The following is a 27498-nucleotide window of genomic DNA, read 5'->3' as shown; positions in this document are numbered from 1 at the left end:
TGTTAAAATCCAGGTAGTAATAACTATGCCAGACAAAAACATTAGAGATGTTTCTAGGCAGAATTTGAGTAAGTTCCAAATAAGTAGTATAGACAGTTGAGAGTTCATGGAAGGAAGAGATCCAGGTTAGTTGGACTAACAGGCTTTGTGCAGCAGTTGGCGGAAGGAAAGAAATCATGTCAATTGTTTGAGAACTATGTGAGCTGAGAGACAGTGGAAACAGATATCGGAGGTAGGGTTGCCCAGTTGCAGCAAAAAGTAAAAAATACTATTGGAATAAATAAGTAGAAAATTCTGGTACTGAATGCCATGCTAGGCTTTGAACTTGGAGTTTACCTCTAAATCAGTGTTTTTCTAAGTGAGTTCCAGGGCAAACTGATTCAGAGGAATGTTCACAGATTTTGCAATAACAAAAGGGCTCTGTGATACCAAGGGAATTTGGAAAACCCAGACTTAAAGCTAAAGAGGGTATTTGGTGTTTTTTTTTTTTTTTTTCCTGTTTTGTCTTTTACTGTCTTGGTGCCTTTAATATACTACTGTCTTCCCTGAGCTTCTGGGTAGGAGTAGGGTAGCCTGGGAGTAGACAGAGATCTACTCCACCAGACCTTACAATTTCTGTTTTGGCAGGATATCTCAAGGAATTATACCCTTTGAGAAATAGCCTTTCCAGATAACAGATAACAGTGGCCATTAACAAGCTTTAGGTGCCAGGCATTTTAAGTAACTTGACATTTATTTCCAAAGGTTGGATTTGATGCCATTAGAGTATATAATAAGAGGCTGAAAGCACTGAGGAAAATACAGAAACTCATAAAAAATGGACAATTAAGAGCAACAAAGGTGAGACAACATCTTTCTTTTCCCCCTTAAATTCTTTCCTTTCCCTGATGAGAGCAGTTAGATGGTCTAAAATTAAATCTATCCCCTTTAGTATCCAGATGTGAACGAACAAATGACATGTACGTGTCAAAGAACAACTGAGCTATTCTTATAGGCAAGAGGGAGTGGAAGGGAATGAAATAAAATCAGCAGCGCTGCCTGGAAACACAGGATGCGATTTTTTTCCCCCACCATGAAGAACGTCTGCATTATTTTTTATACTTTATTTTTACTGAAAGGAACAAAATAAGTGCAAATTCAATGCCAGAAAACTACCCACCAGAGAAGGCAGTAAGTCCATAGACTTTTGGAGCTATTAACTTTTACTCAGACTCTCTGGCCAGTGTATTTCTTGGCAAAGTTCCACAATCTTCCAGAAAACAAGTTTCTTGGCTCCTCTGTTCTCCCAGTTTTCTTCCTAGACAACATCAAAGTTTGGGCTGAGGTGAAACTCATCCTTAAGAATTCATCTCCTTGATGTTTTGCTTACCAAGGAACAGTGTGTAGGAGTTTTGGATAATTTGATATGAATGGTTGAAAGACATTTCAAATCTTTCACAATTAAGTTGACAGTGTTTTCTTTGTTTAGAATGGCATCATAAGTGATGCTGGTTCAACAAATAATGCTTTTGAGCCTGATGAAGATATTGAAGATCCGGAGGAACTTGATACCCCAACCAAAGAAATAGAGATTCAAGTGGATTGGAACTCTGAGCTTCCAGTCAAAGTGAACGTTCCCAAAGTGCCCATCCATAGCCTCGTGCTTGACTGTGGAGCTATATCTTTCCTGGACGTTGTTGGAGTGAGGTCACTGAGGGTGGTAAGGTTCTGGTTTCCCGAATTATACATTCGGAGCTTTGGCAATAGTAAAATGATGTGGGTTGTCCAGTATTGCAACAGGGCAAATACATGGGCTTTGTAGTTTTTCTAGGTGAATGCTTTTGTAAAAAAGTGTAATATTTTAAAGCATAGCCTCTGGAACCAGACTACCTGGGGTAGATACTGGCTTCACCACTTACTAGCAGTACGACCCTGGGCAAGTTGCTTAATCTGTCTATATCTCAGTTTCTTCATCTGTAATATGGAGGTAATGATGGTATCTACCTTCATAAGTTGTTACAAGGATTAAATACGCTAATAGATATAAGGTGTTTAGAAGAGTATCTGATTCAGGCCGGGCATGGTGGCTCACGCCTGTAACCTAGCACTTCGGGAGGCTGAGGCAGGTTGATCATGAGGTCAGGAGTTTGAGACCAGCCTGGCCAATATGGTGAAACCCCGTCTCTACCAAAAATACAAAGTCCCAGCTGCTAGGAGGCTGTGGCAGGAGAATCGCTTGAACCCGGGAGGCAGAGGTTGCAACTAAGATTGTGCCACTGCACTCTAGCCTAGGCGACAGTGAGACTCGTTTCAAAAAAAAAAAAAAATATATATATATATATATGTATATATCTGATTCAAAGATACTCCCCAGCAAATTAATTCACATTTATTATGTTTTATCTTTCTGAGAATGTACAGCACATGGAATATGAAAAGAAGAAAAAATGGCAAAAGTTTGTTAAGTATTACATTTCTATTTGTTATGTTAACAGCAACAGGATAAGGAATACCAGGTGTATGGTAGGACTGGAAAAACCAGGCATTATTAAGAGGTTAGAGTAGGAAGCAAGCAGGTCAGGCATCTAGAAAGTCAAAGCAAGAGTTGAGAAGTATGCAGGATAGAAACAATAATGATATCAGAAACCAGTTATGCAAGCTGAAGATCATTAATTCTTTCAACAAATAGATGTGAAATGCCTAATGTGTGCTAAGCACTCTGCCAGGCACAAGAGACTAGTGATGAAGTAGACACAGTTTCTACCTACGTGGGACTTAGCAGTCTGGAGGAGAAGGCAAACATTAAGTCATCTTCTAAATAACAACTGTAGTAAGTGCTCCAAGGAAGATGAATAGAACATCACCTGAAGCATCAAGTTTAGGTGAAGCTTCAGGTAGGTATCAAGAGGGTCAGGCAGAAAAGTAAGCAGGTCAAGACACCAACGATCAGATGTAATAATATGAAGCTGACTCCTAACTGAGGTTCAGCTTAGCTAGGGCTTCTTTGCTACCTCTGTAAGGGGAGGAAATGATTCCAGGATGTGTGTACTAGGTAGGTAAGGTAGAGAAGTGATTGTGCTTGGCAAAAGAGTATGAGAATATGCTGACAGATTCTGTTCTAGTTCTCTTAGCAGATTTTGTTATTAGCTCATTTGAAAACACTCTTGTTCTTTGTTGTACATTTCACTCTAAGCATTGGCTGAGATCCATTGTAGATTGTATTGGCCAGAGAGTTTAATGAATTACTTTTGGGGAGAGTCTTAACATATTTAATGCCAGAATATTTCCCACACAACAAATATTTACTTTCAAATATTATGATAGCTAAAGAAGACTCCAAACTTTATACTTGAACAGAGGTCTTAATTTGTGTTCCTCCATAATTCTCAAATTCTCTTTTATTATTGACCAAGGGTCTTCTGTCTTGACTTTTTAAAATTAAATGTTTATTTTAACATAATTGTAAATTCACATGTAGTTTTAAGGAATAATATTTAGATCCTATGTACCCCTTACCCAGTTTCTCCCAATGAGTAACACCTTGTAAAGCTGTAGCATGAAATCACAGTCAGGTCACTGACATTCAAAGTAGAGGCCTTGACTTTTAGGTCAATTGTAACATTTTGAACCCGATGAGCATAGCCACACCCATATCTCTTCTCCAATCAGCAGGGCCTATATTAAGAAGCCTCCTGTACTCTCTTCTTTCCACAAATATTTATTTAGCACCTCCATGCTATCGGGTGCTGTGCTATTGAGCGCTGGATGTTGCCATCTCTTGAGATCTAATCCTAATTATACCATTACTGTAGGTTGAAAACCTCCATGGTTTTGCAATAATAACCTTTCCTTAAAGTCCTGATTAACCATGGAAGTAATGATGTTTCTCCTGAGCAAGTAACTGAATGCTACTGAATTATGGGCAGATAAGGTTATTAATTGTTACAAACTCTCCTTTTTTATTTTTAGATTGTCAAAGAATTCCAAAGAATTGATGTGAATGTGTATTTTGCATCACTTCAAGGTAAATACATATATCTACATATCTACCTGTAAGACTTTCCCCTAAGCCCTTTCTCCTACCTGGGACCGTGGGCACATTATGTCTAAAGGCCTTTTTTTTTTTTTCTTTTAAAGATCTCAATTGCATTTATTTGCAATTCTAGAATCTGGCAATGCTTCATTCCATAAAACAGAATAAGTGTTCCAAGGAACTAAGCGGAAGAGGTCGGTTTCATAGACAGAAAAGGCCAAAGACAGCAAAAGCAAACGACAAAGAGTATATTAGTCCATTCAAAGTTACTTTTCTTGCAAGTCAGAGACAGTGAGACAGAACAATAGGAAAATAATGGATTAGTTAACATGAGGTCATGGCAGGATACTTTTTTGTATGAGGTTTATTGCAGAGAAAGCTTTATTATGCCAACTGGAAATTTAAACTGGCTGTTTTGGGAAATTTGCTCTTACCCCTCTCTCCTGATTTCTTCAAAGGTCAGATAACAATTTAGTTTAGGTTGGATAACTTGAAACTTTAGCATGAGTGACTCCATTTTGATTTTTAGTCTTGTCTGTTGGGGCCTAGTGCAGGAGCTTAGTCTAAAACAATGGCCTTTTATTTTTATTTTTTATTTTACTATGTGCCTGTGTCTTGCATGACCACAGGATGGGCACAGCTGCTTGAGCCACCGAAGGCTGCTCTACTCCTTCATTCTGGCTACTAGAAGCTGCAAAGCTCTGGGAGGGCAAAACTCAAGGGGACTAAGACAACGGCCTTCACCATTTTTATTTGATGATTTCCCCCCGTTTGATCAGGTTCTCACCTAGGTAAGAGTGAACAAAATGCAGGAGATCAGTGCTACCCTGTTACCATTATTTTGGGTTTCTGGTCTCAGGAGGTCATGTATAGCTTATGGTGCCCTCCTCATTATCATGCATTTCTCTGAGTTTTTGTTGTTTCAGAGGGAAACCATTTGATGTCTGACAGGTGGCTATATGGAAACATTTAAAACTTTGAGAGGGTATAACGTACCTGCTATTATGACTATTGGGATGATAACACCAAGGGTTTATAGTATGCTCCTTAGCCAGGGTTCCCATGAACCAAACCAACTAAAATTGAATAGCCTGACAAGGAGTCTACCTGTTTTAACCAAGTTACCTGATGTATTTATATATGTGCAACAAGAAGTGTCACCAACTGCACAGATGCTTCCTTGTTGAGTTAGCAGGTAATCTAGCATTCCATGACTGGTTTAAATTAAAGCAGAAAGTGTAAGTTACCCAAAGAAGCTACTGATTGTGAAATTTTAACTACAGCACTATCCTGCCAAGTGAAAGAGGTAGGCAAAAGTAAGGGAAAATTAAAAGGGATAAGAATCTTATGATAGGGAGTCTTGTTCTGACAGTCTTGGAGCTGTCTACAGCATGAAGTTGGCGACTTCTCGTTTTGGTTTGTAGTTTTATTGTCTCTAGTTGTGGCATCCAGCATTCTGGTGAACTCTCTCTGTGGCCCACAGTTTAAGCATGACAGTCACCTCTTGAAATGTATGCTGAGTTGTTCAGCTTCAACTTACAGAGCTTCAGGAATTGAGTACTTCTTGGTCTTCATTGGAGTGTTATAGCCAGATATTAGTGAAAGCTAAAAGAATTAAGAATCCAGTTCAGTCTACAGGTAGACAATAAACACTCATAAACATTGAACAGGGCTACAGTCTAAGAACAGTTTTACTATGCTTTTCTTTTGAACCATATGTTTTTCTTTCTATAGTCACCTCCATTTCTATCAAAGACAATCATGGTAGACCAATTTGTTTACAAAATAAGTTTAGTCTCAAACTTGGTCTGATTGATTATTTACACAGTGCAGCAAGAATAACTACATAGGTGACTCATTTTAAATTTACTTTGCCAAGCCAGGTGAGGTGTTGCATGCCTGCAATCCCAGCTATTTGAGAGTCTGAGGTGAGAGGATTGCCTGAGCCCAGGAATTCAAGGCTTCAGTGCACTATGATTGTGCCTGTGAATAGCCACTGCACCATAGCCTGGGCAACACAGTGAGACCACGTCTCCAAAAAATAATTGCTTTGCCGGAAATTTTGACAAGGAATCTCAGATTGGACTTTTTAAAACTTCTTGATGCTATGAAGTTAAACCAAGGCAGACATTAGACTTTGCCTGATGTATCTAATATCTTGAAGTTACTGGGCCTCCCAGGAAGGAACAACTTTTTATTCACTCACTGTAAGGCTAGGAGCCCTTGAAGCCAGGAATTCTGTGCACATTTTCAAATATGATATTCTAGTCAAAGCCTTGATAATATAACCAATGTTTTCCAATTGTATTCTATTTAAAAGAACAGATTCTTATTGAACTTTTATGTAAATAATCATATTGCCAGAAAAATAAGAATACTCACAAAGAGTTTCCAAATTCTGGAAGGATCAGGTAGAGAGGAAAAGCAAATGTTTCAATTTTTGTTTATGAAAGTATGCTTAACCAGGCTGGGTGCTGTGGCTCACATCTGTAATCCCAGCACTTTGGGAGGAAAAGGTGGGTGATTGCCTTGAGCTCAGAGTTCGAGACCAGCCTGGCAACATGGCAAAACCCCGTTACTACAAAAAATACAAAAAATTAGCTGGGCATGGAGGCTGAGGCTGAGAATCACTTGAGCTGGGGAAGCGGAGGTTGCAGTGAGCCCAGATGATGTCACTGCACTCCAACCTGGGTGACAGAGTGAGACCCTGTCTCAAAAAAAAAAAAAAGTATGCTTAACCAAGTGGCTTTAAACTACAGATAGCTTTAAAGAAAAATTTTCTTTAAATCTTGAAAACAAATATTTTAAAAAACAGCAATGTTTCAAATAAAAAAAGCCATAAAACCCATAATTCTTCTTCATCAGTTCATTCAGTCTCATGTAATTAATTCTTGCTCTGTTTGATCTTGGCTGGCAGTTTAATTCCATCGAATGGTATGAATTCAAAGTTATTAGAAACTTGTATTTGTCAGAGTCCTTTTCATTCTTCCCATATGACTCTTTGAAGTCACAGCATTTTAGAATTACAATGGCTTACAAAGAGCTTTCAGAAAAAGTATCAGAACAAAACAATTAACTGTGGACAACAAGACTTAAAGTGGCTATATTTAAAGATCTGAGTTACCCAGTGAGTTACCCAGTTGACAAGGATATTTGGTTATTTCTGTGGCACACAACAATTTAAAATAACCAAAATTATGACTGGTAGCATTTATACCAAGACATATCACATTTCTAAGAATGTTATATAATTTTGGAACATATTAATACCATATCTATATAAATATAGCTCAAAGAAGGTTAAACATCATTTCTTATTTTAACAGTGCTTCTCATATAACTTAACATAAGGCCACTTGGTTTAACATCTCTCCTTTACAGATTCTTTAAGAAATTCCAGGGTCCTCTGGAACATCCCAAAGTTAGTTCAAGGTCAAAAAAACTTAATTTTGATTTTTGAGAAGTTTGTCAAACACCGAAGGTTTAAAACATTTGATCAAAATAGGAACATAGGTCACTATGAAATAAAACCAAAGTGACAAAAGAGTTCAAAGGCACAAAGCACAAGAAGAGTTATCCTGATGAAACATGAAATCCCTGTTTTCTAGGCCAGTTACCTAGAAGATAAAGAAAATCCTCTCACAATTTTCTATTAAGAGCAAACCAATCCTCTGAGAAAACTCTATTGTTCCAACACGTGGGCCGAAACTTTAGCCTTCCATCAGTGTACTTTAATATTAATGCTCAATTTTTATTGAGCTTATAAAACTTATAAATGATTCCCTTCTAATTTTAGCCAACTCAATCACATAAAATTTTTCATGATATTTATCTTCTACAAACCTTCTACAACTTGCTTAAACCTTCATTTTGTCCTATACTTCCTTTTTTAAAATTGGCATTGTACCTTAGGACAAAGATTTACTTTTCTTTTCTCCTTATCATTTTGACCATATAAGGTTCTCTCCTATACAAAAGAAAAAATTATTCTCTTTTCAATTTTCTTTGTATCTTCATACTTGTAATTTTTTTCCCACATCTTTCCTATCTACTGGTTCCTTTCTGCCTTGTTTTGATTTCCTTCCTAAGTCCATATTTAGAAACAACCTTTAAATAACCTCCGATTGCCAAGCTAGAGTTAAGATTTAAATAAATAAATAGGCCGGGCATGGCGGCTCACGTCTGTAATCCCAGCACTTTGGGAGGCAAAGGTCAGAGGATCACTTCAGGCCAGGAGTTTGAGACCAGCCTGAGCAACATGGTAAGACCCCATCTTTATTATTATTTAAAAAACAAAAACAAAAATAAAACAAAAAGCATAAAAACTCTGAGAACATTTTTAAACCCAGAAAGACACTACTTCCAATTTGTGCCATAGAGCTGGTAATGTATGGAAATGTGTGTCTTGACAGTGGGTGGGGGTGGGGTGGATATTGACAATGGGGGGATATTGTTATGAGGAGAGCAAAGCTGGGGATTACTTAGATTCCTTGCAACAGGAGGACTCTCAAGGGTGTGAGTCTCTGTGTCTGTCTCTTTATGAATGTATGTGTGTAGGAAAGTGCTAACGCTTAGGTTGAATTCTCCAGCAGCAGAGCCCAAGATGGGGATTCTTGCACAAGTGATTTATTGAGAGCACACCTGAGGAAATTTATGAAGCAGTGAGGGAAGCAGGATAGGGAAGGGGAGGAAGCTGGTGAAAGACATGGTTTCTGAAGTCCAGCATAGATTCCTGATTTCACAGGGAGCACCACCACAGGAAGAGTACCAGAAGGTTATGCCTCCTTGAGACAAGGGGACCTGCTTTCTCCCCCAATATCAATCAGTCAGTGGCTGCAGGCCAGCCATGCGTGGGGATGAAACCTCCCAATTCTCTTTATTTACTTATTTATTTGAGACAGGGTCTTGCTCTGTCACCCAGGTTGGAGTGCAGTGGTGCAATCGTGGCTCACTGCAGCCTCAAACTCCTGGGCTCAAGTGATCCTCCCATCTCAGCCTCCTGAGTAGCTGAGACTATAGGTGCATACACAACCACACGTGGCTAGTGTTTGTATTTTTTTTTTTTGTAGAGCTGGGGTTTCACCATATTGCCCAGAATGCCTGGGTTCAAAGTGATCCACCCTCCCCGGCCTCTCAAAGCGCTGGAATTACAGGCCCAGTCCTCTTTAGATGACACAGCTCCCAATGGGCAAGAGAAAGTCTCCAGAGAAGGGCACAGCTGTGAAACGTTAGCAACCTGGCCCACAGCAGTAGGAGGATGGATACACTGGCTTGGCCAAAGTGACATGATCGTGCACCAAGGTTGACTACGACCAGTTATGGAATAACCATTCTGTATGCTACTGGAAAAGAAACTGTCATTTCAAAGCTGGGTCACATTTTGGATACGAGAAAAATAAATAAATAAAAGGAAGAGCTACAGAAACTTAGTATAGGTTGATGCTTAAAAGTTTCTTTTCTTAGCTGGGCATGATGTGATGTGCCTGTAGTCCTAGCTACTTGGGAGGGTGAGGTGGAGGGAATCACTTGAGCTTGGGAGGTGGGGGTTGCAGTGAGCAATGATTGTGCCACTGCACTCCAGCCTGGGCAATAGAATGAGACTCTGTCTCAAAAACAAACAAAAGATTTCTTTTCCTAGGAACTAACAAAACATTGTGTCTTTCTTTTGAAGATTATGTGATAGAAAAGCTGGAGCAATGTGGGTTCTTTGACGACAACATTAGAAAGGACACATTCTTTTTGACAGTCCATGATGCTATACTCTATCTACAGAACCAGGTGAAATCCCAAGAGGGTCAAGATTCCATTTTAGAAACGGTAAATATTCAACCTTTCTACAGATGTATCTTTTCTAAACTATCATGATTTCTATAAATGGCAAACATTACACAAATCTAGTCTAGCTGTTGAATTTTAAGCTATCTACATAACTTCTTGGAGCCTCAGTTTTTTCATCAGTAAAATGGAAGTAAAAACATTAACTTTGCTAGGTAGATATGAAGACTAAATAATATAGTTTATAGGAAATTACCTGGTAGTATCCAGTACTTAATAGTTCTACAATGTGTAGTTTTATTAATAAAAGTGGGCATTAGCTATAATGCCTTTTTAGAATATTGAATCTTTGATCTTCTGTGATCTGTGATTTGTGCACATAAATTCCACTTAAATTCTCAGCAATCTGGAAAACCTTGAATTATAAATGCCTTTAAACAGGATCCATCAGGCCATAAGCGATCTTTGCAAAAGCAATTAAAAAATCAAGCCACAAATAAGCCCAGGGTTTTTTCCCTACAAAATAGAATAGGCCCTGATGGGAGGCCTCGTGGCACAACAGTAGTGCGTCTGGCTCCAGAATATGCCCTGATTTCCTATGGGTATTATTTTGTTAGTTTTTCTGTCAAATACCCAGAAGAGGTGAGCATTCTGGTCTGGTTCGTTGGGCTTGGCCTAACGGTGCGCCTGGTGGTACAAGAATCTCATTTCTCATGGTGAACTTAGGAAACTAAAGCAAATACCTATCAAGATATAATAACGATAATGATTCCAGTGTCATAGTGGATATTTTAAATTGCTTCCCATTTTTCTAAAAATAGAATAAGTACATCCTTATTGTAGATTGGCAGTTGATTGAAGAAAACCAACTTAGGAAACGATATTGTATTATTCTTTTTAGGCACTGGCAGTGGAGAGATTGTTCTATTTAGTGTTCCTTGGTAAAATACTAGTCCTGACTACCAAGCTGTGGATCTTAAAAACAAAAAAGGAAAAAAAAAAAAGAGTAAAGCTACAAATCTAAAGAAAAAAAACTGTTTGACATTGAAAATTCATAAACCTTTTTCTATCCAACTTAAAATTCTCTAACCCATAGGTGATAAGAAAGCAGGATCATATGAAGTATCTTTAAGAGACCCAAATTAAAAGTAAAATGAAACCAAGGTATCAAGTTCTTTCTCAACATGAAAACAGTTATTTTATTTGTTTATACCCATTCTTACTAAGATGTTAGGTCATGAATGTCATAAAAACCACTAACCAAGAGTGTACCTACTAGGTTAGACTCAATTTTGTTTGCAATCCGGGAGGCATTGTGAGTGACTTGGGATGGATTTTTTTTGACTCTGAACAAATAGACTAAGCATAATGGAATGCTTGTATTATATACTTACTGGTCCACTAAACAGTGGGTTGGACATTCCTGGTGGCCTGTGAGATCAAGAGGCTCATATTTCTGTGTCTTCTCAGAGTCTAGCACAAAGCTTTACATGTGATAAGTAGGTGAATGACGATAAACCTCACCTGTGGTACTTTCCTTCAAGAAGAGTCCCTCTGTATCACAGATACTGTGACTGCAATGACACAGCCCTCTTCCTATCTCTTTATTTTACCATCACAGGACTATCTCAGGACACAACTTGTAGTTAGACTTAGCCTCCACCTTTCCCATTATGTCATACCATTTGCACAGGAACTTAACCCTCTAATTCATTCTCATACTAGCAAAGAGAATTGGGCTACTTGTGAGTTGAAAAGTAGCTAAGTAGCATTTCAAAATGTCATTTTAGCCTGGATATATATTTGGAGTTGCTTTGAAAATGTCCTTTTCCATGCAAAACACAAAGCCAAAATTGTAGGTTTCCTCTGTGTAGAAGATTAAATTACATGCACCTCTAAAAAGTAGAACTTTTCTGAATAACCAAATTAGTCCATAGACATTGGTTTCCATCTCCAGTAGAATTAATTTCCATCCAATTCCATTTGTGACTGTTCATTGTCATCAGTCACAAGCTCTTCAATGGGCATTCATTGCACACTCAATGCTGTGCTAAGTGCTCTTAGCTTAGCCATTGAGAGATGCACTGTTGACTGCTGAATCATTTAGGCAGAGGGGGTGACTTGTTAAGAGGCATACACTCGAGAGGTTAGGGAAGACAGCTGAAAAGGAGTTTAGACAATGGAGAACTATACCAGTTCACCTATGAATGTGCAAAAAAATGATATACAAAAATCTTTAGTTGGGAAATATAAAAGAACAAGACAGCTGAAGAGGATTCTGAAGTATGTAAAGATAGATGAGAAGCCCCAGGAAAGCTTCAAATCATTTTCAGTGGAGCATCAGGTGGGTTGATGCTATTCTATTTCCACCCTATGTTCTCTTTTTCAAGATCACCCTCATTCAAGACTGTAAAGATACCCTTGAATTAATTGAAACAGAGCTGACTGAAGAAGAACTTGATGTCCAGGATGAGGTATGATCATTTTCTTCTGAAGAAAATATTTGGATTACATTTTGAATAATTAGAGTAATACAAATAGTGAATATATCTGATTAAGAGCTGTCAGGGAACATAATTCCCCCAAATGTAAAAAAGATGGCTTGATAGCAGGGAAGAAGAGAAAATAAGAATTCTCCCTTGAAGATGTTAAGTTCTTGGGGAGCTTTTGTCCCAGGTATTTGGGGATGATCAGCAACCAGCAAGAGCCAACACACTGCTCCTGATTTGCTGCCTACAGCTCCGCATCCTGCTCTTCCAGAGATGGAAGGCCATGCGATAGGAAAATAATGAATAGAGGAAAATTCTACGCCAGGAATTTTATAAGCCTCAGGAATAGTATGTGAGGAACATAAACCCTATGACCTTCCTTCATATGACTGATAACAGCTTTAAAAACATACTCTCCCCACCTTAGACTGATTCTGTATATTTCAGATGCTCTTGTGACATCAGACTATTCCTAGGAAACTTGCCTGAACTTGTAGCATCTGAGTAAAATTTGCAGCTTCACCACTGGGTAAGAGGTGAACACTGAAGGAAGATCACAGAATTGTAAAAAGTTGAAAGATTTCTGAGAATCAAGTAGTCTAACATTCTAGCCCATGCAGAAATCCTTCTTACACCATCCTTGATGAATGTTCATTCAGCTTTTAGGTGAGCATTTCCAGACATTGGCCACTAGTGGCTTCCCAAGGGAGTTTGTTACATGGTTGGAAGTCTCTAAAGGTTACTTGTGCTTACAAAACTGAATTTGGCCTTTCTGTAGTAACCACCTAATGAATTGAGATCTACCTTCCTTAGCAATACAAACCTTCCCACTGAACAGCCCTTCAAATATTTGAGAATAGTTCTCATGTCTCCAGCAGACTGTCTTCCAGTTGAGACTCTTCTCGTTTCTTCTATTCCTTGCAAACATGCAGTCAATGCTTCTCTGGTCACGATGGGGACACAAAACCCTAAATGTGGTCAGGCCAGCATGGAGATTTTTCAACCATGACCTACCTTGATCTCATCAAGATAGTCTATTACTATAGCTTAAAAATGTGTTTCCTTTCATAATAGCAACATCAGAATTTTGGCTTCTATTGAGCCGGGTCCAACTAAAGACTGGGGCATTTTCATACAAACTATGGTCTAGTAGAGTTCCCTACTTATATTTATTTAATTGAGTTTTGACCCTAATACAGAACTACACCTATTTCTGCTAGATTGCATCTTGTTGGTTCTTGTTTACTGACATAATTTTGTATTATTATTATTATTATTATTTGCGACTGAGTATTACTCTGTCACCTGGGCTGGAGTGCAGTGGTACAATCTCAGCTCACTGCAACCTCTCCCTTCCGGGTTTGAGAGATTCTCACGTGTGCCTCATCTTCCCAAGTAGCTGGAATTACAGGCGCTCGCCACCATGCCCAGCTAATTTTTTTTTTTTTTAATTATTTTTAGTAGAGACAGGGTTTTGCCATGTTGTCCAGGCTGGTCTTGAACTCCTGACTTCAAGTAATCCACCCACCTTGGCCTCCCAGATTGCTGGGATTACAGGCATGAGCCACCACATTGGCCAGTTTCGTGTTTTAAATCTATCATCCAGGATATTGTCTACCCTACTATCCCCTACCTGGTGTCATAATCAAATCTGATAAGCCTGCCTTCTCTGCCTTTTTCTCGGTCTTGAAAAAATGTTGCAAAGAAAAACATCCAACCCCCTTTAGTGAAATCAGGCAGTAAGGATGACAGGCAGAGATTTTTGTGGAGGAAATACATTGCTACAGTGAAAATCACAGTACCTGCATGTTGGCCCACTAGCTTAGTGAGCCCAGGAAAGTCATTATTGACCTGAGAAGTCCTTTTAGCTCTTGTAGTTTATGACTCTATGGATATAGGGCAGCCTTAGTTTGAGTAAAAACTCATCAAAATTAGAACTTAAGACTGCTTTATTTAGGATATTTATTGGTTACCACATAAAAGAATAATTCAAGGAGGGTTTCTATTGATGGTGAAACAATATAGCACAATGGTTTCAAGGGCATGGACTTTAGAACCAGACAGACCTGGGTGCTAGTCCTCATTCTGCTACTTACTAGCTGTGCACCCCAGGACAAATTACTTATCCTGTCTTCATATTAGTATCTTCATGGAAAGTAATAATAATACCACAGAGTTGTGAAAATTAAAGGATACATGTAAAGTAACAAGAGCAGTGCCTTGTACATAGTAAGTGCTCAATAAACAGTAATCATTGCTCTTAATTAAATCCAATTAAAGTATGATGAATACAGGCCAGGCTCAGTGGCTCAATCCTGTAATCCCAACACTTTGGGAGGCCAAGGCAGATGGATCACTTGAGGTCAGGAGTTTGAGACCAGCCTGACCAACATGGTAACCCCACCACCATCTCTACTAAAAAAAAAAAAAAAAAAATTAGCTGGGCGTGGTGGTGGGCACCTGTAATCTCAGCTACTTGGGAGGCTGAGGCAGTAGAATTGCTTGAACCTGGGAGGTGGAGGTTGCAGTGAGCTGAGATCGCGCCACAGCACTCTAGCCTGGGCAACAGTGAGTGAGATTCAGTCTCAAAAAAAAACCACAAAAGTATAATGAATACAAAACTAAGTTTTTACCCTATTTCTACTGTGATGCTATACACCTAAGATGAGTAACAGTAAGCAACCAATACTATAAAAACATATTTATAAAAAAGATAATGCAGACTTAAGGAGAATTCAGTTGTATCAACACTTTGTTTTCCCCTTGCTTCCACAGGCTATGCGTACACTTGCATCCTGAAAGTGGGCTCAGGAGGTCTCTATGAGCAAGGAACACAAGACAAACTTCCTCACTAACGTCCTCCTATGCAAACATTTTCTGCATTGACTATTTCTTCAGACTCGAAACACTCATTCTTTTTTCTATTAAGCCATTGAAAGAGAAGCCCTAAGACTGTTTCTAGGATTTATTTATAAAATAAACACCTTACCCCTAACATGTGCAAAATGGTGAGAATTATTCAGATGATTTGGCAGCGTCCAGGATAAGCTGGTATTATAATACGCTGCTGATCCATGTCACAGATTTGCTAATAATGTTCACATGGGTACTGGCATATCTCTGTTCAGTCAGAGTGAGTGCTGACCCAACAGCCTCTGTGGTCAGGTGAGTCATGAATGATTAATCACAAAGAAAAATCAATTTTTGACTAACCTGGATATCCATGCGCTGCACTGATCACCATGTAAGGTCACATTTAGTAAATGCTGAAATAAAATTATTAATGCATTTATCAATAAAAGCCTTTGAAAATAACTTTGGATAATAAGTTGGAGTTTTAAAAATGCAAATTTGCTTAGTACCTAATAATGAAGTGTTATTACATGTAACCAGAATTGAGGATCTCTTTGATCCTGGAAATGGTTTAACTAAAAGCTACAGAACCAGGCCAATGTATTTTGAAACATTGATGCAGACAAATGAAATAATAAAGAGATTTTCATGGTTTATAAAAGTCATTTTTTGATATGATAATAATCATGGATCACAACTGAGATCAAAGAAAAATATATGACAGATTATTTTGTTCAAAAATTCAGTTTTAATTATCTTAGTCTATAGAAATGATCATTGCATGGAGGCATATATAGGTATGATCTACATAAAATCTGACAAAAAAAGTGTTATTTTGAGTGAAAAATTTTTTGATGTGCTTATATAATCATGATTATTAAAATGAGTTTATATTTTTTTCTCAAAAATTCTAGCAGTATGTAAAGTAAGTAATATTTAACTGAACTCTGACCACTTAAAAAAAAAACTCTAAAAATTGAGCTGCCTATAGTAGTCTATGTTTAAAGTGCATTTTTAAAGACAAAGCATTCTAAATGAACTCAGTATAAAAACATTCGTTTGGAATGTACATACTGGAAAATACAGGTTTTTTTGACCAAAAGTTTTTATATATTTTCTTTTTATTTATTTATTTTTTCCTGAGTGCCAACAATTTTCTAGGTATTATATATAACACAAGCTTTGGTCCTGGGGACTTTTCCATATATATCATACTGGAGTGAATGAACTTGTACTTCATTTCTAGAGAAAAGTAATACCCAGGTCCCCAATTGAGAATGTCTTGCTTGATTGAAAACTACATCATCCCTTGGTATAATCCAGGGATTGGTTCCAGGACCCCTGCATTTACCAAAATTTATACACACTCAAGTCCTGTAGTCACCCCTGCCCAAAGGTAGAATGGCTTCTCTGTTTTTCTTCTGAAATATAACCAGAAACAATGTGTCTATTTCTGAAAGAATATGATTAATGATCATACAAATTGGTTGATCCTGAATTCTGGTTGTAAATCTGGTTACAGCATAACTAGGATTATAATGCTGTCTCATTTTCACAGCACTACCTGCTTATATTGACAACAAATCATCTCTCTAAAGAGTGAGTGGAGGCCGGGCGCGGTGGCTCACGCCTGTAATCCCAGCACTTTGGGAGGCCGAGGCAGGTGGATCACGAGGTCAGGAGATCAAGAGCATCCTGGCTAACACGGTAAAACCCCGTCTCTACTAAAAATACAAAAAAAGAAATTAGCCGGGCGTGGTGGTGGGCGCCTGTAGTCCCAGTTACTCGGGAGGCTGAGGCAGGAGAATGGCGTGAACCCGGGAGGCGGAGCTTGCAGTGAGCCGAGATCGTGCCACTGCACTCCAGCCTGGGCAACAGAGTGAGACACTGTGTCAAAAAAAAATAAAATAAAATAAAAAATAAAAGAGTGAATGTAATAGTCTTACAGAAAATGAATGAATACCTTTGTGCAATAAAGGAAATACGCACTGCTCACTTTTTTGAAGGAAATACCAAAGTTAGGTTTTACAACAAGGCTAGAGGTTGTAAATTCTGGGTTCACTTGTGATGACGTAAGTCCAGTGTGGCTTGTTTCCCAAGCAAACTGTGGGAATATTGTCTCTTCTATGTATTTTGTGAATAGTAAGCATACTTTTAGTTTTGTATTATCAATGGAAATTTCACTTGAAATTAAAGTTGCCTTTTGTTATATTTTTAACCTATAGGGTAAGATTTCAGTATTGTATATGAGTTTTAATAAATTACAACATCAAATCATGCACACTTGAAAATATTTGCACACATTTAAAAATAAATGTAAAGTTGTCTTTTAAACTACTTGGACGTCTCCTTTCTGAACAAAACTATTAAATATAATAAAGAATGTGCCAGGAGCAGTGGCACATGCCCTTGTAGTCTCAGCTACTTGAAAGCCTGAGGCAGAAGGATCCCTTGAGCCAAGGAGTTAGAGTCTCAGCCTAGGCAACACAGCAAGACCCTGTCTCTAAATATAAATAAATAAATAAATAAATAAAATATAATAAAATACTTCATTCTAAGTTTGTCATTGCTCTTATCAGTCATCATTATGAGGTATTCTTTATAGCACCACTTCCATTTGTCTGTAATTTCTTTTCGTAGATTTATCAGTGCAATAAACAACATTACTCACAAATATCACAGTTAAACCTTGTAATTCTTATCCAAATATTTCCAGTTTATTTTGTGCAATGGTTATTATTATTTTAGCAAACTTTTCATTCTGGCACCACATATGTTAAAAAGGATACAAATCACAGTGTAGTGCTTGAAGAATTTTCACAAAACAAGCACACCAGAGTGGCCTGTGCCTAGATCAACAAGCAGAATGCCACCAGCACTGCATAAGCTCTCTCATGCTCCCTCTTAGTTGGTTGCCCCAGAGGGCAATTACTGTCCTGACTTCTAAAACCTGTTTTTTTGAATTGCATAGCAATGGAATCAAAGATTATTTCTTTTTTCCCCCTTTCTTTTGTGTCTGTCCTCTTTCACTCAACATTATAATCATGAGATTCATCCATCTTATTCAATATAGCAATCATTCATTCGTTCTCCCTGCTGTATTCATTCCATTGTAAATTTGCCACCACTTATTTATTCATCCTACTGTTTGTGGATATTTGTGTCGTTTCCGGTTTTGGGCTTTCATGAATAGTCTGCTATGAACATTCTTGTGAGGCATCCTTGCATATTCCAGAAATATTTGCGGGAAGGGTTCCTCTATCTGGGGCTTAGATCTATAAGGTGAGAATCAATGAAATTAGGGTTATTTTCTGTTTGCATCAGGTTAGGTATCTGAAGAAAGTTTGGTTTCAGTTAGAGTAGCATTTGTCATATAAACAATTTAACTTGGTAACAAAAGCCACACAAACTTTAGTTAAATCACACGAAGTTCAGTTCCATAAGAAAGCCACATAATGACAAATAGCTAGAAAAAGAATAGGAGAGAGAAAAAATAGAAACAAGGAGGGGAGAAGGAAAGGAAGGTCACAGGGGGACGTAAGGGAGAAAAAGGTAAGAGAACCACAGAGAAAAAGAATGACAATTAGGGAAGGAAGAGAAATAAGAAAGGGAAAATTAATGGAAGAAAGATAAAGAGGAAGGTAAAATAAAAGGTGGAGGGAAGAGAAAGACTAAGAAGAAAAAAGGAATGGTGGGGTAGAGAATTTCATAATGGGAAAATAAAATCCAAATAGAGGATTGATTTCAGTACAATCATATCCTTTAAGAACTCAGAGAAGTGAACAACACTCCCTCCCCGACATGCCATGCCATCTCCTGAATTCTTGGTCCCCCTTACCCATCTCTTTTCATTAATATCAGCTTCTAGTATGCTCTGTAATTCACTTACTACTGTTTCTCTTCCTGCCTCCTCCCTTATACTAGAACATAAGCTCCACCAAGGCAGGATTCTTTATTTTGTTCCTGGACATATCCTAAGTATTCAGAAGAGTAAAGAGTGTCAGACACACAGTAGAGGTGCAATAAATATTGTCGGATGAATGCATTAAGCTAAAGTCAGTGATGCTGAGTAAGGTTAACATAATTAGAGAATGGCAGTCATTAAGTACATAAGACATTCAGAGTTTCCTGAGCTTTTAGGCCTATTCCAAAGACTTACTGTGACAGCTCACCTGCTTGCCTGTCTGCCTTACCTATTGGTCTCCAGAAAAGGGGCTCGGAATTCGCTTGTATGTTAACAGAGCTTCAGGGAATTAAAGGCCCTCTTAACGTCTATACACATTTTGAATATGCCAACCAAGTCAGCCCACTTCATCCTTTTCTTCAGGAACATTTTTGGGCGTGAACATTGAGGTACTGTTTTTGCACAAGGTCTTCTAGTTTCAAGGTGATTCCCAAAGCATTGTTTTAGATCAAGTGCTCCAATGCGCTGAGTCCCCTTCCAGCTCCTTTAAAACTTTTTATTTTGAAATAATTATAGATTCACAGGAATTTGCAAAGAAATATATGGCAAGATTCCCATGCACCCCTCACCCAGGCTCCCACAACGTTAACATCTTGCACAGCTACAGTACAATTTAAAAAAACAACAGGAAATTGACATTGGTATAAACCATAGACCTTATTCACATTTCACCAGTTATACATGGACTCGTGTGTGTGTGTGTGTGTGTGTGTGTGTGTGTGTGTGTGTGTGTCGGGGCACTCTGTGCAATTTTGTCCCATGTATAGCTTTGTGTAAACACCACCACAATCAAGAAGCTTAACTATGCCATCAGCACAAGAATTCTTCTGGGGACCCTTTTAAAAATGCACTCCAAGTGCAGATATACCTCTCCTTCTGACACCATTCCCAGACTTATGGCTGAACAAAGACATTCTGAAATGGAGGAATAGCTCTGATATTAGACTTCCTATAGTCAGGGTAAGTTGAACACTGAATATTCTGCTGTAGAATTCATTTGCAATGACTTCTGGTGAGTCTCCCAGGAGGACATACTCTTTCTCTGCAATTTCATTTTTGCCCACAGCCTCCTCAGTCATGAAGGAGCTCTAGGCAATACTGGGGAGCATGTAAAGGTCATCTTTTAGACGTTAAGGAATTTTACAAGTCCTCGGCCAGCCAGTACTGCAAGTTGAGAGAGGCTCTTCACAAGAAAGACCAGGTATGAGTCTCGTCAAGGCATTTGTAAACTAGTGGCACTGCCCAAAACTTGAGGATGGTTCTTATTTCTGCATGTTGACCAAAGTAGTCAAGCCTACTCTCTCCAGTTGCGTTCACTTCCTAGCTCATCGATTTGTAATAAACCAGCACAGCAGGATCATTTAACCCATTCCTTCAAGCCTATGCCATATACAAAAGAAGGAAGTCTGGACATCTTTCTATTCCCTGACCCAGAAGTATTTGGTTGAGTAAGAGAGGGTAAGACCTTTAGAACACACACATGAGCCCATGACCTTTCTCCGGTAAGTTCCCCGTTAAATGGGTAAGGGAAGAAGGGGTAAGAAATGAGGCTGCAAGGTGTCCTGGGGCCAGCAAATGAGAACCCTTATATACTACATAAAGGAGACTGGGTTTTATCCTCCAGTGTGGTAAGAGATAAAGACAAATGGCTGGGTTACATTACCTCACTAATCCAATCAGGTGATCTAGGTATCCAGAAATAAATTCAGAAGGTGAAATTAAAGTGGAGATGAATGAGGCTTTTGTTTTTTAGTTTCCAAAGAGAGTAAGAGATGAAAGCAGACATACTAGCTTTTGTGATTTAGAAATAAAAGGCTTGTTCCACAGATGTGATTTTTATTTTCATAGCCTATCCATTAAAGATAATTTTAGTATTCTATTATTTATAATTACATGAATCACTACTTTTATGAGTAGAAAAAGAAATATGTGCTATTTAAAAACATATAGGTAGAAGTAGATATTGATTTGAGATTGTAGAGTTAACGTTTCCTTATAAACATGTTACCGTTTCTATGTGGAAGTCATTGTTTCTTCTGATTTTACTTGCTGGTAATAAAGAAAGTTTTGGTCCCTAAAACAAAGCAAGGAGTGATTGCTCAATATTTCTGTTTAAACCAGTTATTAAATGTTTACAACAAAATACAAGCTGTGGCAAATGAGCATTCTGTGCTCACTGCCACCTTCTCCAAAAGAATTAAAGGGCTTGAAAGTGTGGGACTGATGCTCAGCTCTTCTTTCTCCCCAGCCCTTCTTCTGCATAATAAGTGGCTGGCCTAACCAGAGGCAGAGCCAGCCACATGGTGTAAGGAGGCATGGGATAAAAACCTATACTTAGGGGAGAAACAATATGGAGGCCTAATTTGCCTGCTTAAATAGTTGAGGCTAGTTTCTCTTTTTAGTTTCATCTTCCTCTGCCCATCTGCATTCCTACCCCAAAGTATTAGATTTTCCATTAGTTCCTCATTCATACATTCATTCATCAAATATTTAATGTGCACCTACTTTGTAACAGACACAGAACTAGGGGCTGGGTATCAGGGAATGGTTAAAAAAAAAAAGACAGTTTCTATTCTCATGGAACTTATAGTCTAACGTGGGAGATGATCAATAAAGAAGCAAACATACCAATAAATATATAATGACTTCTTACATAGCTATAGCCATTATAAGGAGGTAGAGACTGAAGGTGACAAATGGAGGGCAATAGTAGAGAATGACAAGAATAGCATGCTCTCTAAAGAGGTAACATTTAAGGAAGGCATTGGCATGTCCAGATCTGTGGAAAAAGTTTTCAGGCAGAGGGAACAGTACAGGTAAACACCCTGAGTCAGGAAAGAACTCAGCGGGAAGGGGGCTTGTCTCAGAAGTGAAAGAGCAACAGGACTGCAGGGTGGTAAGAGAGAGGAAAGGCAAGGAGGTCACCAAAGCAGGATGCTAAACAATCGAAAGTTTGTAATGGGAAAGCACTGAAAGGCTTCAAAACTGGGAAAATATGGTCAGATTTGTATTTTTAAAAGATTATTCTGGCCAGGCACGGTGGCTCACACCTGTAATCCCAGCACTTTGGAAGGCCGAGGCAGGCAGATCACCTGAGGCCAGGAGTTCGAGACCAGCCTGGTCAACATGTTGGGACCCCGTTTCTTCTAAAAACGCAAAAATTAGCAGGGCCTGGTGGCACGCACCTGTAATCCCAGCTACTTGAGAGGGTGAGGCAGGGAAATCGCTTGAACCCAGGAGCGGAGGTTGCAGTGAGCTGAAATTGTGCCACTGCACTCCAGAACAAGACTCCATCTCAAAAAAAGAAAAAAAAAGATTATTCTGAGAGAAGTGTAGACTGTTTGTTTCCATGTGTGGAGCGTATCTCAAAGGATACAAAAGGAACTGGTCTTTTCGGTTGCCTACGGGAAGGAACTGGGTACCTGGGGACAGGGCTGTGAGCCAGAATTTTTACTGTAGACCCTTTAGTAACTTCTGATTTTGTACCACAAGAAGGTATATATATATATTTATATTATCCCAAGACTGGAAGTAGGAAGAGGAAGAAGGCCATTGCAGATGCTCAGGATCTATTTGAGACACACTTAGGAAAACTTAGTGATCAGACTGTGAGGGGAGGAAGAGGGAAGAATTAAGATAATCCCTGTTTTTGAATTCTGGATTGAGCAACTAAGTGGATGGCGATGATAATTACTGAAATATGGGAGAACTGAAGAGGGACAGTTCACAAGCATTGGCAGTTCCATAATTTCTGTTTAGGGAGGCTTATGGGTGGCCAGCTAGTTGGAAGTGGGGGTTAAAATAGATTTATTCAAAATATATGTTTGCATAGCTTTTATGTTAGCCAGGATAGGTTTAATTATACTGCAGTAACCTAACACATTCACACCTCAGAACTAAAAAAAGCAAAAACTTTAGTGACTTATAAAGAAAAGTTTGGAGTGTTTTTTTCTTGCTGAACATTTGCTGTAGGTCAAGGCAATTTTTTTTCCATGTGATGACTTAGCATGCTAGGCTGCTTTGATCTTAGACATCTATTATCTCAACACAGGATCACCTTTCTTGAAGGCAAGGAAGAACAAAACGAGACAATAAAGAAAGCAAGAATTGTGAACCTGCTTCAGCTATTTCCACCCAGAAGCAACATGTAACGTTCACTCACATTTCCAAATGGCCATTTTACTTTCCATAGCCAAAGTAAAAGAAGTGGGCAAATATAATACTTCCAAACGTCTAAGGAGGGAAGGAGAACTAAAAATATTGGTGACTACTGATACTTTTTTCTTTTTTGAGATAGGATCTCCCTCTGTTGCCCAGGCTGGAGTGCAGTAGCACAAACACAGCTCACTGCAGCCTTGACATCTCGGGCTCAAGCAAACCTACCGCTCAGCTTCCTGAGTAGCTGAGATCACAGACTTGCCACACTATGCCGGGATAATTTTTGTATTTTTTGTTTTATAGAGACAGGGTCTTGCCCTGGCTGGTCTCAAACTCCTGGTGCTCAAGGGATCCTCCCACACACATGCATATTTAGAGAGTAGAACTAGTAATGAAAGAAGAATTGAAAATGTACAAGAGGGAATAGATAACTGATGGTGTGTGGACAAGAGACAAGAGGGGATCTAACTTGTATAGGACGAATACTCCCCTTTCTCTGGGATGAAAGGAAGTAAGGATGGGGTGGGAGTCGGGGGTCAGGAAGTCGAAGGAATAGTTCTGCCACAGGCCTCTCTTCTATTTCTTTCTAAGACAGAAAGGCCAGGATAGATCGACTTCCCAAAATGCTCTTTTCAACTTCTACCCAATTTAATTATGTTCCGATTTGCTTACATCTCCTCTTCACTTTTACCCTTTTATGCATTTTTTCTGTCAACTTCTCCCTGTCTGTGATCCATCTCCAGCCCCTAGGTCTTCAGCTGATTTAGAGTATTACCATGGCCAGTCTTCTGGGATCACCTTGCCCTTTGACACGCAAATGACAAAACAGTCCCTCCTATGTAGGAATTCCAGGCTTTTATTTAATTTCTCTATTAATGAGTGCATTCACATTTTTTAAAGTGTACCATCTTCATTCTATAACTCAGTTTCAACTGGTATAATAATACATCTCAAAGATGGACACAGCTTTACTTCCCTTAAATATAACTAGGATATGTTTAATAAGATTTTGCTTGAAGGCTTAGGGATAACAGAAAACAGTCAAGACAGAAAAGTAAAAAAGTGTTATAACTCAAATGTCCAGCCCATTTTGTTCTTGCTTTACTAAGAGTTTCTCAGATATCAGAAAAACATTCAATTACAAAAGGATTGCTGATATTTACTTATTAAGTAGAAAAACTTCCTAAAAACCTTATTTGTACTCTTGCTCTTCCAACCAAGTTCTTGTCCCTACGTCAGCTGTCTACTCCCCTCCCTACTGCCCACAGAGTTTCCTTCCACAGAATGTTAGGTATAAAATCTCTGATCTTCAACAGGATTCTTCTCCAAATCACAACCTGCTACAACATAAGTAGGAGGAACATATTTCTGCAAAACAAAAGTTCCAGTTGTTAGCCAAACCTGACCCTAATTACCCTCTTGAGATGGTGAGGTTTAGTATCACACCATCACACCCAGATACAGAATAGGAGAGTTTCTCAAAGTTTGTCTGCCGGCTGGGCGTGGTGGCTCACACCTGTAATCCCAGCACTTTAGGAGGCTGAGGCGGGCGGATCACGAGGTCAGGAGATCGAGGCCATCCTGGCTAACATGGTGAAACCCTGTCTCTATTAAAAATACAAAAAATAAGCCGGGCGTGGCGGCAAGCGCCTGTAGTCCCAGCTACTCCGGAGGCTGAGGCAGGAGAATGGTATGAACCCGGGAGGCAGAGCTTGCATTGAGCAGAGATCATGCCACTGCACTCCAGCCTGGGCGACAGAGTGAGACTCCATCTCAAAAAAGAAAAAAAAAAAAAAAATGTTTGTCTGCTGACGCCTGCATCAGAATCTCCCGGGACCTGGGCATCACAAACCAGAACATGTTTGCTTGTAAGACATCCATTAGGTAATTATTTCGGAGGAAATATCTAGTTTTGGGGCCACAATATATTTATATATCTCTGTGTATATATATTGCATTATTGCCATTGCAATATATTTTACATCTCTTCATGACTGAAATTTTGGTGAAACATACGTGGCAGACTTTATTTACCTGTGGCTGGTGCCACCTAGTGGACACCATCTCCTAAAACGGTTTCGGTCTAGATTTTTATCTAGCTGTCAAATTTGAGGATGATGAAGACAAAGATGAAGATGGCTCACAGTCATTATGTGCTTATTATTTGTTAGGCATTGTGAAAGTTGTGATACTAGTTATTTAAATTCATTGGCTAATTTATTTTTTATTTACTTACTTATTTTTATTATTTTTAGAGTCAGGATCTTGCTCTGTTGCCCAGGCAGTGGGCAATCACAGTTCACAGCAGGCTCAAACTCCTGGGCTCCAGCAACTGTCCCACCACAGCATCCCAAAGCGTTGGGATTACGAGTGTGAGCCACCACACCTGGCCTCATTGGCTACTTTAATTTCCACAAAAACACTACAGGTGGGAACAAGTATCCCCATTTTACAGATAATGGAAATTGAGAAAAAAAAGGTTAAGTGAATTGCCTAAGGAAGTCCACTCCGGAAGTAAATAGCCGAGCTAAAATTCCAGAGCCCAAGTCCTTTAACTACTATTCTAAAACACCGAGTCAATTCTACAATTAAAGAAATCAGCACAATTTCTTTTGGTAAGTGAATGTTGATGGTGTGGTGTAACACCCTAGAAACAGCTGAAAGAGATTTAAATGCTAACAGGGTCCAAGGAAGCAGGTAGGTTGTTCCCTGGGGCATTAAGAAAGGGCCAAAGAAATGTCCTGAATTGGACACTGGGCAGACAAGATTCATTCTGAATTCTTCTGGTGCCCTAGGTAAAAGGTTAAGAAGAACTAGGCTATCATTTGAATTGCCTCTCATTGCAAACAGTAACAATAAATAGAATAGCTAAAGTTAGGTGAAGACTGACACTCCCCTCCCCCTATAGCAAATTAGAGAGCTCACACTCTGTTCCAACAATCTGGAGTGTTTATTCCTAACAAAGAAAGAGTATATGATTCTTGAGCCTCTCAATGAGAGATTCACTGCAATTAAGTACCAATCTTTCCTCTTTCTAGTATATTTTATCTTCATGGTACTATAAAGGATTTTCTGTGCAACTCAGGGAAATTAAGTCATTCCCAGGTATATTAGTCAGCTTGGGCTGCCATAACAAAATGCCATAGACTGGGTGGTGTAAACAACAGAAATTTATTTTCTCATAGTTCTGGAGGCTGGAAGTCAGATCAGGGTGCTGGCATGACTGGGTTTCGGTGAGAGCTCCCTCCTTAGCTTACAGACAGCAGCCTTCTTGCAGTGTGGCTCACAAGACCTTTCCTCAGGGCAGGCATGTGCAAGCTCTCTGGTGTTTCTTCCTATATAAGGAAACTAATCCCATCATGAGGGCCCAACCTTCATGACCTCATCTAATGCTAATTATCTCCCAAAGGCCCCATACCCAAATATCATCACTGAGGGTTACAGCATCCACATGAATTTGGGAGAGGATACACTCCATAATATTCTGACCCCTGGTCCCCCAAAATTCATGTCTTTATTGCATGCAAAATACATTTATTTCATCCCAACAATCCCCAAAAGTCTTATTCCAGGATCAGTTCTGAAATCTAAAGTCAAGTCTCATTTAAACATCTAAACCAGGTACAGATAAGATTTGAGGTATGATTCATCCTGAGGCAAAATTCCTCTCCAGCTATGAACTTGTGAAACCAGACAAGTTATGTGCTTCCAAAATAAAATAGTGAGACAGGCATAGAATAGACATCCCCATTCAAAAATAAAGAAATAGGAAAGAAGGAAGGAGTGTGGGTCCCAAACAAGTCCCAAACTTAGCAAGGCAAATTCCATTATATCTTAATGCTCGAGGAAATTCCTCTTTGGCTCAATGCTTGGCCTTCCAGACTCATTGAGGTAGTAGCATCACCCCCACTGCTAATGTGCGGCCACAAACGTGCAGCTTTGCTGGGCAGAGACCTTTGAAAACAAGGTGGAGGCAGTCTTGCCCTACGCCGTCCCCCTGGGCCCATGCACTCTTAGCCTGTGGTGGGAGTGGCAGTCCTGATGATCTCTCAATTGCCTTTGGGGTCTGTTTTTCCTTTTCTTGAAGAGTAGCTCACTTTCACAGCTGAATAGCTCTGTGGTCCTGTCCTGTAAAATCCAAGAAGTCAGTCATACCTCCCACTCCCCTCCCATCTCCTCTCCTCTCCTTTCCTTTCCTTCACAGGATCTCCTCTCCTCTCCTCTCCTCTCTTCTCCCCTCTCTTCTT

The 27498-nt window shown here is 39.1% G+C and overlaps 1 protein-coding gene across 1 annotated transcript in view; it reads left to right on the top strand.

The window, feature by feature from the left end:
* The window catches only part of SLC26A4 (solute carrier family 26 (anion exchanger), member 4), a 59498-nt gene extending 44402 nt beyond the window's left edge, over positions 1-15096 (top strand). The window contains exons 16-21 of the mRNA XM_011986370.1: positions 745-840; positions 1469-1699; positions 3949-4003; positions 9684-9829; positions 12178-12261; positions 15052-15096. Of these exons, the coding sequence (XP_011841760.1) occupies positions 745-840; positions 1469-1699; positions 3949-4003; positions 9684-9829; positions 12178-12261; positions 15052-15075 (636 nt within the window). The 3' untranslated portion in view covers positions 15076-15096. The remainder of the gene's footprint in view (positions 1-744; positions 841-1468; positions 1700-3948; positions 4004-9683; positions 9830-12177; positions 12262-15051) is intronic.
* The last annotated feature ends 12402 nt before the right edge of the window (positions 15097-27498 follow it).

The sequence above is a fragment of the Mandrillus leucophaeus genome, unplaced genomic scaffold, assembly GCF_000951045.1.
Source record: "Mandrillus leucophaeus isolate KB7577 unplaced genomic scaffold, Mleu.le_1.0 Scaffold298, whole genome shotgun sequence".
NCBI lineage: Eukaryota > Metazoa > Chordata > Mammalia > Primates > Cercopithecidae > Mandrillus > Mandrillus leucophaeus.
This window is presented reverse-complemented; position numbering and strand designations above follow the sequence as displayed.